The 14,004-nt window shown below is 45.6% G+C and overlaps 1 protein-coding gene across 1 annotated transcript; it reads left to right on the top strand.

Moving 5' to 3' along the window:
• Nucleotides 1-298: 298 nt before the first annotated feature.
• Nucleotides 299-14,004, top strand: LOC144106534 (uncharacterized). Its single transcript, XM_077639379.1, has 3 exons — nucleotides 299-1,175; nucleotides 6,500-6,677; nucleotides 12,259-14,004. The coding sequence occupies exons 1-3, from the start codon at nucleotides 960-962 to the stop codon at nucleotides 12,987-12,989; spliced, it is 1,125 nt and encodes a 374-aa protein (XP_077495505.1). The 5' UTR covers nucleotides 299-959; the 3' UTR covers nucleotides 12,990-14,004.

The following is a 14,004-nucleotide window of genomic DNA, read 5'->3' as shown; positions in this document are numbered from 1 at the left end:
GACACTGGGACAGGGTAAATTATTTCTGAATCACATTGGACATACTGGTCAGAGTGTGAAGCTGCCAGTCCACGAAATATGAAGCAAGGAGTGGGCGTTGCTATACCTGCAAAACATATATATAGCCCCGTGCTACGCAGTCACCTCGTGCGGTGATCGATGCACCGGGCCCACTGGAACAAAAAAATAGACGTTCATACAGAACTTGCTGCAAAGCCTGGAACAATACATTTTCCTAGCTTTCTGGGCGTGCATGTTTTCTGGTCCGAACACAATGGCATCCCCTGAAACTGCTGCTGATGTCGTAGAGGTCTGTGCACAAGGAAGCCCTTCGGGGTAATGCGCTGGGGCAAGCGCTGCGTACAGCTGCGGCGAAAGGAACAAATTAAAAATTTCGGTTTCTTTTTCTTCATGTGCTGGGCTTCACGGCGCACAGCAAAGCGAATGGCGAGTGGAAAGGCTTGCAGTTTTGATAGCCTTCCGCTGGACGGTCTCCCAGTAAATCGAGCGTTGAGCTGACGGAATGACGACCACAGTTGGACGATGACAATACGGAGGAACCCACTCGGATTTCCTTTGTCCTCGAAGACGTTGCTTCAAGGGTGACGCCAGTTGGGAGAGCAGTGCCGGACGCAAAGGCGACTACGTCAGGATCGGGGTCTTCATCCGGCGTCAACGACGGGATGCAGTCGTCCACTAAACTGCGGCCTCGAGGGTGACGCCAGTGTAATGTGTTGTCGGTAACAGCGGCAGCCTGCGTGACTCTACTGAACTTCGGACACGACGCCACCAGCTAGGTGTCAAGGTGTCGCGAAAACATTTGACTGACGTCACCATCTCACAACAGTCAAGCTCGACCACTGCAAATCGACCGAAACGCGAAGCTTGCGTCACGAAGGGTATACTCACTCGGACGTGTTCGCATCGAAGCCTCGTCTGCTCGTGCATGTGACTTATGAATGTGTGATTTTCGAGAAGCCATGTTGCCTCGACTGTTGCTGGTGTTAGTTGTTTCCGTGGTGTGGGCGACGCAGACAGAGACGGAGACAGAGGCGGAGACAGAGACAGAGACCAATAATGATTATTTTCCCTCGTGGTTGATTGAATCAACCAAAGAACCCGATGACCTTGATACCCATATCATAAGCTCCCGAAAGCCCCTCATCACAGGGAAGGTGAGTGCCCACAGGTGTGCTTGTCTCGTGTCAGCCGCGGCGGAGTTGGGCTGCACAAACGCGTCGTGTCAGATTTTGTTCACTGACATATGTGTTTTACTCGTCCTGTGATTCGTTAGCCAAATGAAATAATTATATTTTCTATAGGTTGACAGAGAATAATTTCGGATATTCTCCTTGGCTAGAAGGTGCGAATAGCAGCTTGGCTATGGCTTCAAGAGTCATTAAATAAGACAGGGGTAGACGCATATTTGCTGGATCAAAGATAAAAAAAATAGCGTCGAATAAGCAATCACAGGAGTACATATTCTGAGTACAAAAATTTCAGCACATATGCAAGCATATTATGCAATAAATTCAAGGATACTGAAAGATTAAGAACGTGCACAATGTAGATAGAGCAGAAGATACATCTATAACACTGAAACAATGAAGTGTTTGCGTCTAGCATTGTTGTCAATAACCTCAGGTCACAATACCTTGACTCAACTATTATAATTAAATTGATCTTTTACTTTCTGCTTTCCGGCCAATAAACTTTCCAGTTCACAAAATTATTGTAAGCGTTCGTCTTGATCTACACTGCAAGTCTGTATTTTGTTAACTTGGCTCTAAGAGATTTCATAACGATTTCTTATTTGGTCAGCATACCCGCTTCAGAACGGGTGTTGCTCTTCTGTTGCAATAAATTATTTATTTTTTGTTTAACACCTTCGGAAATCACTATGTAATGGATGCGGTCGTTCTATAGTAGTTTCGTTTGAGGCACGTAGGTATTTCACAGTTCAAGAGGAAAAAAGCCGCAGCGAGCAAGCGCTCAATATGCCACTGCGCTCTCGTAAGTTGTAAGCATTTTAAGTTGTGATGATAATGATCGTGAATTTTTTATTGCGCAAGAGCAGCTGCGGCCAAAGAGTGCCGGGGCACAAGGTTTTTTTCGTTTTGCTCAAGATGTGGTCAAAGACCGATTTCCCAGGCATTTCTCCCTGAATAAGCCGAGCTCCAGGCCAGGGTATGCTTGGACCCATTGTAACACCGGTGGGTACCCGGTGGCCCTGGGGATCGAACCCGCGCCTCCAGCATGCGAGGTGGTTGCTCAATCAATAGACTACCGCTAGGGTTCAATTTCTGTTGTGTGTTGTGTTGTGTTGTGTTTTATGGCACATAGCTAGGGTTCAATTTAAGGGGTAGCTACGAGTGTTATCTGCGGACACGAGCAGATAATTTGACATCACCGATGTTTGCTTCAAAAGTGCTTATTGAAATAACAAATGAAACTCCTGTAATTCCTTTTCAAAAGACCGCCAACAGCTTTTCAGATTAAAATCTTTCCGCAAGCTTAAAGGGATGTCCTGCTGTTTGACGTGTTCGCGTCATATACATATACGCAAATCTGTGTATTCGATATCGACCTGCACAGGGACACATTTACCGCCGTTGAGATATGAAACTGCTTCTTCTTCAGCAGGTGTCTGTTGAGTAACCAAAATGCTTGTGAAGTGTCACTCATGTTTTACTCGGTAAGGAAGTTTCGCGTGTGTTAAAATGTAATGATTAAAATTTTGATTAGCACATGGCTCACTGGGTGGCATATTGTTATCTCACCAAGTGGTGGTCACTGAACCAGGCCAAATATCAGTTGGAGTTCTCGACCTTAGGCGGAGCCCGATTCATAGTAAATGACCACAGACTATTACAAAAAGAAGTAGACGTCATTTACGAATATTTGTGCGAGTATAGGATGAAAATAATAATTAAATTCAGGGCTTACAGACGACCATAACGTGCGACTGGATGAAAAACTTAAGAAAGTGGCGCATTGGTGACTTCCGAAACGTTGGCTGATTGTCAGTTTGTCCAGGGACTGCAAAGTCCTCCTTACCCTTAAACAGGTTCTAGGAAGGAGTTAAAGCTGGCACGCGTGCGTGGCTGATATCTTAAGATTAAGTGGGACTCACTCGAGGGATGGGGCCGCTTACCAGTAGCGACCGAGTCATCCAACTGGCTGTAAAACTTAAATGACTCAAAGAGAGAAGACAGCAAGAAGGAGATTCCTAACTACACAAGCCAGATTGAACAAGGGTCGAGGGGGAGCCTTCGTCCGCTAGGCTAACGGCTGAGGGCCCGCCTCGATCCTTGTTCATGTTGTTTTGTGTTGTTAATTGTTAGAAGTTTTACGATGAGACAAGGCAAAGAACCCAGTGATAGAGAATAGACCCTTTCCTTCCACCGTCCACTTCCCCCAAAGAATAGAAGCTACAGTGCCGTCAGCTGCGCAAGCGAACACAAAGGCTGCTGCGGAGTAACAATACAGCGCTGGCCGGGGAAATCTTCCATGCTGTACGACCACTCTTCGCTGTCAAGGCATGCCCAGTAGTGTGCGACAGCCAGTGTGGCTATGATGGTTCGAAAAGCAACCAGAACAAATGGACCTCCTAACTTTGCACTCCTCGTGAACCTTGGTTGCACGTGTTTTTAATAACGAGTGGTGTGGGGTGGGATGCAGTCGTGTTCAATCATGAGCCGTCAGGGATGCGTACGCATTTTTGAGTCAGCATAAAATTGGAGATTTCGCTACAAGGCGATCTTAATTGTGATAGGATTAGTAGGGCCATCAAGGCAAACACTGCCCGGCGATGGCGGCGTCGGTGGCATAGGTGTCTGTGTGAAACCTCCACCTCCCATGTGTAGTTTAGGAGGATTTGCGTCTCTTCACCTGCCACCTGTCAGCCTTCCCCCTTGCTCTTATCCACTTCTTGGAGAGAGGAGGGAGACGCCAGACGAAGAATACCCGTGATAATGTCTAAGAAGGAAATGACTCAGACAGCAGCAGGCTTCCGTGCGAAATGTGCAGCCTCCCGTCTATCTGTGCAAAAACGAGGCTTGCGGGAGCTATTCCTTCTCATATTGTTCGGGAGAGCAATCTAGGACTCACAAACCCCTCACAAAGCAACAACTGCCAATGCAGTGGCGTATCGCTTAACCGCACAGCCACTGCGCCGGTAGTTTGGTTTGGATTGGTTTGATTTGTAGGGGTTTAACGTCCCAAAGCAACTCAGGCTATGAGAGACGCCGTAGTGAAGGGCTCCGGAAATTTCGACCACCTGAGGTTCTTTAACGTCCACTGACATCGCACAGCACACGAGCCTCTAGAATTTCGCCTCCATCGAAATTCGACCGCCGCGGCCGGGATCGAACCCACGTCTTCCGGGTCAGCAGCCGAGCGCTGTAACCACTCTGCCACCGCGGCGGCCCACTGCGCAGGTAGGGATGTGAGAACTGGCCGCGGTCTGACGATGTGACCCATTTTGCGTAATTAGGTGGTCATAAATGAAACAGAGTCATAATTGGAATAGATTGTAGAGTGAAATACAATGTACTCTGAATTGGAATAAAATCAAAACTGCAATAGATGGGCAAGTGAAAGAAGGTTGCCATCTCATTTCCTCCGCATCAATCCAGTTAATTGTGCGTAAATTTGTTTCTTTGCTGAGGCAATAAACAATGTACCCTGTATGTTCATACAACTTTTGCACAAGTTCCCAAACACGCTTCATATAGGACCACAGCCAAGCCATGTTCTTGATCTCTCATCGTACTGTTGGCGCTTAAGCTTAATACAGTGACGTGAGCGGTCTTCCTCGAGAGCAACTGGGTTATTTTGCTTTACTAGGTGACTGCTGCCGAAGGGACTTTATGGGTCGCAGACATTTAGCAGCCATCACATCCCGAATACCTCGTTTTTAACAGGAGGTGCGCGACACACTCTGGACTACTTCTGTTCTTTTTCTTCCCAAAAATCTAAAGCCGCCCTGTCTTCACTGGGTAACGGGAACGTGGGACGAAAAATCGACTAAGACGCTCCGAGTTTCGCTTCCGACAGTCAGTTAGCGTGCTTCAGAAAGATCTTATTAGGCTGCTGTGTACCATCCGGTACATCCAGGAATATATAGCGAGCCAAATGTAAAAAAAAATACTGTAACTAGAACTTCATTGAACTTCGACGTACTGCAAGTAGATGCAAATACTTACAGCCCACACTTGTAGTACGTTCCCTGCAAATATGGTTCAGTGCTCGCCAGTCACCTCTTTCTCAAGGGCATTACATAGTGTGTCCTGTCACACAGAAATGCCTTTCACATTGTTCAAACGCTCTATGTATATGTATTTTGTTTTCTATGTGTTATACGCATTATTTCTATGCTAGCGTTCCTTCGAGCAGGTGTAAGTTGTACTGCAGAATAGCGTCTTACTGTGTAACACCCACTCCTGCATAAGGATCAGAATTCTATTCTTCCTGTGTAAGGCCTAGAGCACAGGCTGGCAGTATGTGATAAGCAGCAACCATTAGCCCACTGGCAATCATGCCGGTGCTTCTTTTTATCGGGTTATCCGCTAACCAAAGAACGAGTGCGGTATTATGTATAGTCAAAAGTACAATTACGCGAAATCCTAACTGTGCTTCCAAAAATGAAGTGCTAAAGCATAAAGCAGGATTATATCATCACGCCGAACAAAGATATGCATCTTGAACGAATGAAACAGCGAAATTAAAACCAAAGACCAGTTTCACTGTTTTGTTCTTTCAAGATGCGATACCAACTCACCCACTGTGCTATGCTGCTATAGATATGCAATGTTAGTATGAGCAATACAAATAATTAATAACTGCACAGCGAATAAACAAGACGACTTCAGAGTGGACAAGTAATGCTACGTGGCTGTTACGAACTTTAGAACCACTTTGCAAGGAGCTGGTTTAGGGACAAAAGGTTTCATTTCCGCAATACATTTCTTGATCTTACGCCGTCGAAAAACAGGAGGCAAACTGGTTTGCTACAAACAAAATTTTATTTTTATATATGTGCCCTTGGTGCATGCAGACCACACAGCCCTTACTAAAATGGTCTATAGACAGTCTATAGACTTCTTATTGACTCTATTGCCTTCCTATAGATATTTATTTTTGTCTATTCGTAGTCTATACGCTGTATATAGACAAATGTCTACTAAAAGTATATGGCCATAAATCTTGTCTATAGACTGTCTATGAGATTTTTATTGCCTATAGCCTGTCCTCTAGGGTTTGTCTACAGAGAGTCTATAGACTTTATAGACAGAAGTATATGGAAAGTCTATAGACTGTCTAAATAAATTTTTGTAAGGGAGTAGGCTTCAGCAGGAAACATCTAGGAGACAACAATTAGGCTTTCGCTGTGTTCAATGACTGTAGCAGCTAGCGATCTTTTCCCAGAGAGAGAGAGAGAGAGTGAAATAGGCAAGTAACACCGTTGCTATATATACGCTTTTCCTTCCTCCACCAGGTGAAAGGCGGCACGATCTGCCTCAACACGGACGAGTGTGGCCGCGGCAAATGCTGCCTGCGTCGATCGAAGAGTCCCCGGCGTCGGTGCCGACGGCTGCAGCGGGCTGGTGAGCGCTGTACCGAGGAGCAGATGATGGGCGGCTACTACTACGGCTTCTGTCCCTGCAACAGGCACTGTAAGCGGCCTCCTTCCTCGGTGGTGAAGCCCCATGTTCCATCCCCTCACTTAAGAAGCTGCCGTGGCTTAACTTTCCTGAATGGCTTCTGCTGCTGCTACGCCTCTAATTCGTTACCGCTACAGTATACAGGAGTTACGTGCAGCTTCCTTTAAGAACGGTTCGCTTGCGGTGACCGATGGTTGCGAAAATACCGTGCTTTATGATGGTGCCATACTAAGCTCTGAGAATGTGGCCCCAAGCGTAATATGACCATCGACCTCATTATCACGGTCTTGTCCGATCATTAAGAATAGATGTTACCCAACGTTCCGAAAACGCACGAACAAAATACCATCATATCTTTCTTGATTAAAGCAGCGCCACTGCAAATGTTTTAAAAATCGATGAACTTAAAAAGGGTCGAATGTGTGGAACTTGCAAGTAAAGCATGCGAGATCCTTTCGGCATAGCGTATGAACTGGTGACGTAGTCACCGATTGAAATAGAGACGGCCATCAAGCTTCTCCGCAGCGCACAGCTCCAAGTGAGGATGGGGGGGAGGGGCATCATGACGTCATCGAAGGCACCAGTACATTTCAAGCGCATAAACGCTTGCTTTAAAAAAAAAGAACCAACGCCATCGAAGGCTAGCTAAGGCCTCCGAATGTTACTCGGCAGCATCCAACTAGGCAGGGCAGGGTACGGTTGGCGGCAGCGAACATTTAAATCTTACCTTCCGTGACGTCACACTGAGCTTCTCCGCACTCGTCTGGCACTGTGAGGAGAAGCCTAAAATTTAATCGCCGACTACGCCACTATTCTAAATGCTAGCGCAAAAATATACACTTATTATATACTCTATTGCCTTCCAATAGATATTTATTTTTGTCTATTCATAGCCTATATAGACTGTTTATAGACAAAAGTCTACTGATAGTGTTTGGCCATATATCTATAGATTATCTATAGATTGTCTACAGGGTTTGTACTGCCTATAGGCGGTTCTCTATGGTTGTCTATAGAGAGTCTAAACACTTTATAGGCCGAAGTCTATGGACAGTCTATAGACAATCTATAGATTTATGGCCCTGTATAGGATGTGTATTGCCTATTGACTGTTCTCTAGGATTGCCATTGAGAGCCTACAGACTTTATAGACAGCAGCCTATGGACAGTCTACAGACTACTCTCTATAAAGGGTTGCCTATAGAGCGTCTATAGACTTTATATACAGAAGTCTATGGACAGTCTAAAGACTGCCAAAATTTTTTTTTGTAACGGAGCACATGTCTGAATCTTTCAGCGACAACCGCTGGGGTCGATGTTCGCAACTTGCTATGGCGCTCGTCCACGGGAGTTGGCGGACATGGGGATGGGTGCCATTGTGCAGGGACAATAACCTCTAGTAGCAGACTACGAAAAAAAGTTTGACTCATGGTCTCCAAGGGGGAAGACCTCTTTGGGCGGATGACTGAGAACAATAACAACTTGAACCTGCTTAGGCTATTCCGCAACAATAGCCTCGGCGATTTCTTAGCGTAGCAAGTAGGCCCAAACATTAGCGTATGGCAAACCTTCGAATGAAAAAAAAAAGATTTCTGAAACACTCAGGTATTAGCACATTCTAGCGCTAGCTCTAAAATCAAAATGAGCTCCTGAGGGAAGAATGGGGATTCCAAAAACAAAAAAACTGCGCTGTTAATGAACAGCAAGCCGCACTAAACAAGCAGAACTAGTGGCCTGTATACTTTGAGAAAGGCTGCACTCTGTCGCTTCTTTATTATCTGTTTACTTTCGGAAGCTGAGCAGGGACTCACCGCAGTATCACAATTCTGCTTACCGTTCTTAGTTGGAATATACCATCACCTAATTTCGCCTAATTTAGGCTTGAGTGGCAGTAGCTATAACCATACAAGAGAACAAGTGGCACGTCTGCTGTTGTTGTGCAGGACAGCGCATCCTACTGTGCGCAAGTGCAACTGATATTATCGTACCGTGCCCACCAAGCTGTAAACAAGAGAAATTACTGTTAGTATCGCGTAGAGCAGCGCGTCATGCTTTGCACAACAGGAACAGCTGACGTTATTGTGCAAGATAGCCCATCCTGATGTGCACAACTGGTAAAACTGATATCATCGTGCAAGACAGAGCATCCTGCTGTGCGCAAATGGAACAACCGCTAAAACTGCGCAGAACAGCGCGTCCTGATTTGCGCAAATGGAACAACTGATATCTTTGTTCAGGACAGCGCATCAGCAGTGCACAAGTGGAACAACTGTTATTATTGTGCAGGACAGCGCATCCTACTGGACACAGGCTTAGCAGTGGCAGTGCACTGTGCCGGCGCTGCTGTCTTTTGTGCCGCTCGTTCTATCCAGCTGTTGCGAACAGAAAGAAGAAATTTCTTTGTTCTTCCCGAGCGTCGCTGAGCTCGAACAGCAGTGTTTTTCGGAAGCGAAATTCGTGGCTAACAAAGAGAAATTGAGCGACGCTACACGTGCGGCTGCATTCGTGCGCGAGAGAAAGGGCACTACATTGATCTTACTACATTTCACAGGAGGTTTTCTTTAACGTAAGAAATGAAATGGAAGCATTCTTTTAGGGCTAGTCAAGTTGCTCGCTGACTACGTTGACTACCAGGGGATGTCCTGCAGTAAACTAACGCAGGCAAACTAAGCGTAGGTAGCATACGAGCCGCAGAAGTGAGACAAAACCTAACTTTAAGGACATCCAAAGTATGGAGACTGAAATGCATTCGTATAACAGCCAGTTTGTATAGTAATGCTTCAGTGCGTCCTTCCCTTTCTTGGGCGCGGCAAAATCACGAGAGGAATGAAGGGTTTTCAAGTACTCATGAACCGCAGACATCTGCAGCCGACTGAGTGTTGATACAGTCCCTATGTTTCTGTTTTGTCATTTGTGTTTTTTTTCTACAATGCTGGGTATACTTAATTCAATCTATACAGCAGCTTTGCTCGATAAAACGGCTCTGCTGTTCACACTCACAGTTCTTTATTTATATTTGGAGGTATCTGTGAACTTCCTTGCTGTTCATACCGTCTTCGTCCTGCTCCATTTGGCATCATCCTGAACCCCGGCAAACTTTCACGCCTTCACACAGAAAATAAAATCAAATCTCGCTTGAAACTGACCACACAGTCGATTGCATGCGCAAAATAAATATGCCTGGCTACGATCATGAAGGCGACTTAATTGCTTTGCTGTGTACCAAAATGCACTTTTCTTTGGCTTGCCTTCCTTTACAAGAGGTCATGCCTACAGACTGTAGAGTTTCTGTTGCCACTAGACTAGTCTATAGGATTTGTCTACTGAAAATTTATAGACATATAGATAAACGTGCATGGACAGTCTATAGACTGTATAAAGAAATTTTTAAAAGGTACCTTCAGGAAACCCGGAAATTCTGAACAAACGCTTAAGGGCTGCTGCCACCACGTGCCGAAGGCATATGAACATTCAAAATTACCGCGGCAATTTTATGTATTCGTTACGCCCAGTTGATTTCCTAGGGAACTAGTCATTGCTACTACAGAGGCTGTTTTACGTTATATTTTGCAGCGTATCAATATACATCACTCATCAATAATAATAGTGATGCAATATGCATCACTATCAATATGTCCGCGCGGCATCACCCAACACTGCTTTTTCTAAGGACTATATTTAGAAACCTGCAATAAGGACTAAACAACACCACTAATAATAAATTTACCATAACGGTAATGAATAAAATTTCTCTAAAATTGAAACTTGAAAATATTCCCAGTGAGTTCATCATCACCATCCGGACTACACCCACTGCTGGGCAAAGGTCTCTCCCATGTCTCTCCAATTAACCTTGTCATTTGCCAGCTGCGGCCACCATTTCCCCGCAAACTTCTTAATCTCATCCGCTCACCTAACTTTCTTCCACCCCCTGCTACGCTTGCCTTCACTTGGAACCCACTTCGTTACCCTTACGCACCAGCTGTTATCTTGTCTTCGCATTGTGCCCTGCCTAAGCCCATTTCTTCCTCATGATTTCGACTGGGATGTGAAAGTGAATTTTTTTATAGCGAAATTTATTGCCACAGGGCATCAATAATGGGTGAAGGTGTGATGAAATATGTAGTAGTGATTAAGTGAATGGAAAAAGCAAACTGATTTGATGAAGTCCAGTAGAGAACGATGGTACGGTCCCTGCGTCCAGGCAATGTATAAAGCAGGGTTGCTTGGTGAAAGACCCGCTACATTCAGGTGCCGGATCCTTGTAGGCTTGAGTGAAAGTGAGTTACGTAACGCTTTTGTCCGCAGCCGTCAGATGGAGGCAATGTATAATGCTCAGGAAAGCTGGGCATGATGGCTATTGGCTAATGTGCAGTTATACGCTGCAACTACATCGGTAGGTTATGCAAACGTAAGAGAGAAAGAACTTCATTGCGGCGCGGCAGTAAGTGTCGAGGATATCATGCGTCAGAGTCAGCACGGCCAGCTAGTCCCAGGATGGCCAGGGTCGCCAAACTGGCCCAAACCTTACGCTAATCTGGGACATTCGCTTTTCCTATACCATGTTGCCATGGAAACACAGGAGCTATAATGCTCTAAATACGTAGTGCACAGCGGCTTATGCGTCTTGGCTCGCGTAGAAACGCAGCTATTGAAAACGCTGCTGCGGTTGTCCACCTAATCGCTTAAGGGTGGATAATCCGCTACCTTTTAGTTGCCCTATCAATCACATGCTAAAGGACAGTTGAACTTATTTTAATTATTTAGTGCAAAATTAATATGCCATTTAATGTGAAGCGAAGAGAAGGGTAGGAAGACGGGATGTTATCGTTTGTTTTATCGCTCTTCCTTAACTTCTTCGCGCGCACTTCGCCGCCAAGACTGTGTACTTAATATTGGTGATTGACTTACCGATGCCTTTTATTTTCACGTCTTAAATATTGCCAGTTAACATGTTCCTCGTTCATACCGCCCTTCTTCCTCTTTTTTCTTTATTAATCTTCCCTAAAGAACGTTCGGTTCTAGCTCCAGAGATTGATCAGCATCTCTCCATCCAGATGAATTTGTAGCGAAATTGAGCAGAAATCCATTGCTAACTGACCATAGTATCTGGATCAGCGTGATGGCGTGCGGTTTCATATCAGCGAAATTAGGCTGACACTCTTTTTTCTGGTGCGACAAGAACCTCATTTCTCCGAAAAAGAAAAGTTGCAAACTAAAAAACCCCGAGGGGAAGTTAAATTAATGTATATGTGTGCTTTTATTTTACATGTAGCCGAAACAGTCTGCCACGGACTACTTGAATTCATTTTGACTCAGCCTAAAATGAATAAACTTTAAATCGCTTCATGATGTAAGTCTGTATGCAGGCACGCTAGTTCTCAGCCATAGTTAACTATGAACTCTCATGTTCAGACGTGATTATTCTTGCGGTTGGTTTCAAAGACTACGAGTCCATATACTTAAGGTGGAGGAGAAACCAGCACACGGCTGAGGCCTTGCACTCTCTTGGTTCTAGTGGCCGTCGAACTTTTCGATGTTATTTTCTCATAATTATGCGTCATGACTACTCCCATTTTCTTCTTTCTTGCAGCCGTTTGCATGTACGTCAACGGTACTCAGAAATGCGTCGAAAAGAAAGAGCAACGGCCACAGAAGCCGGTGCCTCTGCCGACAGTTCCTCCGAATAATACCAACCAAACGCAACAAGAATCGCAAGAAAGCCAGGAGAGCCAGGAGGTCCAACAGACACCCAAGAAACCCCGTTTTAACCTTAGCGGTAATAATTTCCCCGAGATTCCTGATTTCCTCACGCACAAGTTGCGGCCCACTGCTACACCAGTACCTGTTCCAGTAACGCCTTCATCTGCGCCAGCTGAAGGGGAGGGCCCAGCACCGTCAGTACCCACAGTGCCAGTTCCAGCCGGACCACCGGAGATTCCTGGTGGCACAGCTATACCTCCACTGCCATATGGTTTTACACTTGTTCCCAATCAAGATGAAGAGGAGGAGGGACTTCCGGGGCAGGGTACCGTACCTGAGCTACCACCACCCCCTATGATGGCTCCTCAAGGGCCTCCAGTCGTCGAGGAACAAGGACTACCGGGAGAAGGAGATGTGCCCCAACTACCACCACCACCTCTGCCACTAGACAATTCCGAAAAGGACGGAGCAGCCTTAAATAGAACTTCACGGTCAGCGCAGCCACCACCCGATGCCCTCTTGGAAGAACAGTCGCTGGTTGCTTCACCTGTGCAAAGCGCCGTTGACGGCCCTCCTTTCAATTTCGACGCTCTCGATGGAAATCAACAGCGAATTCTTTAGGACATCTAATCAAAATGACACTTGTTCCCGGCCTAACAACGCGTGACTATGTCTTTAGGTCAAATATGCGTCGGTTTTGCAGTTGCAAAATATCTTCATACTCTAATTTGGCATAAATCGTTACGCTCATGCCACCCTGCAAAGAAACTTTCCAGCTGCACAAACGTCGGCATCGGGCGTTGTTTTTAATTCCCAACTTAAGCTCTACACTCTGTGATGGCTGCAGAGACTCAGGACCTAGCAACCATTCCCATAGAGCAGCATTATTTGTCATGCTATAACAGAACGTGCCAAGAGCGTTTAAGCAATCGCATGTGAGAGGCCATATAACCTTAGGTACTACATGTTAATTTCCCAGCCGCCACCGTAATCGAAGGCGAGTTTGACAGAATTTCGTGTAGTCGGGTCGGTACATGACGAAAACACAAAAAGCACCGACCAGAAGACAAGCGAATTGACGTTTAGGCTCACTCACGGGAGCTCTTGTGGGAAAGCCGAAATGTCACTTGATTTTATTTAGTCAACACCTTTCTATTTTCGTCATGCCAACGCCTTCGTTGGCTTCTCTAGTATTACAAACCCAGAAAGCAAATTTTCACCCTAATTGACGGGATTACTGTGGTTCAACTATGGCCTATGAGAGAAGCACTATACTAGTTCTATACCATCATTTTTTAAGTAAATTTAAAGTGTCGGCCCGCTTAGATAAACACTAAACGTGTTACACTAGCATCCCGTAAGGTGGCGACGTGCTTATCTGTCTTCACATATTGCCTATGTGCGGCAGGTGGAACAGCTGAACAACACCCAGTTCACATCAGCACCCCATAAAACTGCGTTTCTAGAAAACGTATCTTAGCCTCCTGCCCTTCATGTCAGAAACGCTTTTAGGGCTCAAGTGCAGGTTTTTTTCCCGGCCAACATTTCAGACCATAGTTTGGGACAACACCTTAGCATGCGCACTGCAGAAATCACCTGGAACTCGCTTGAATAAAATGCAAAGGCTTCTATGAGC

This window comes from Amblyomma americanum, chromosome 10 (genome assembly GCF_052857255.1).
Source record: "Amblyomma americanum isolate KBUSLIRL-KWMA chromosome 10, ASM5285725v1, whole genome shotgun sequence".
Classification (NCBI taxonomy): Eukaryota; Metazoa; Arthropoda; class Arachnida; order Ixodida; family Ixodidae; genus Amblyomma; species Amblyomma americanum.
This window is presented reverse-complemented; position numbering and strand designations above follow the sequence as displayed.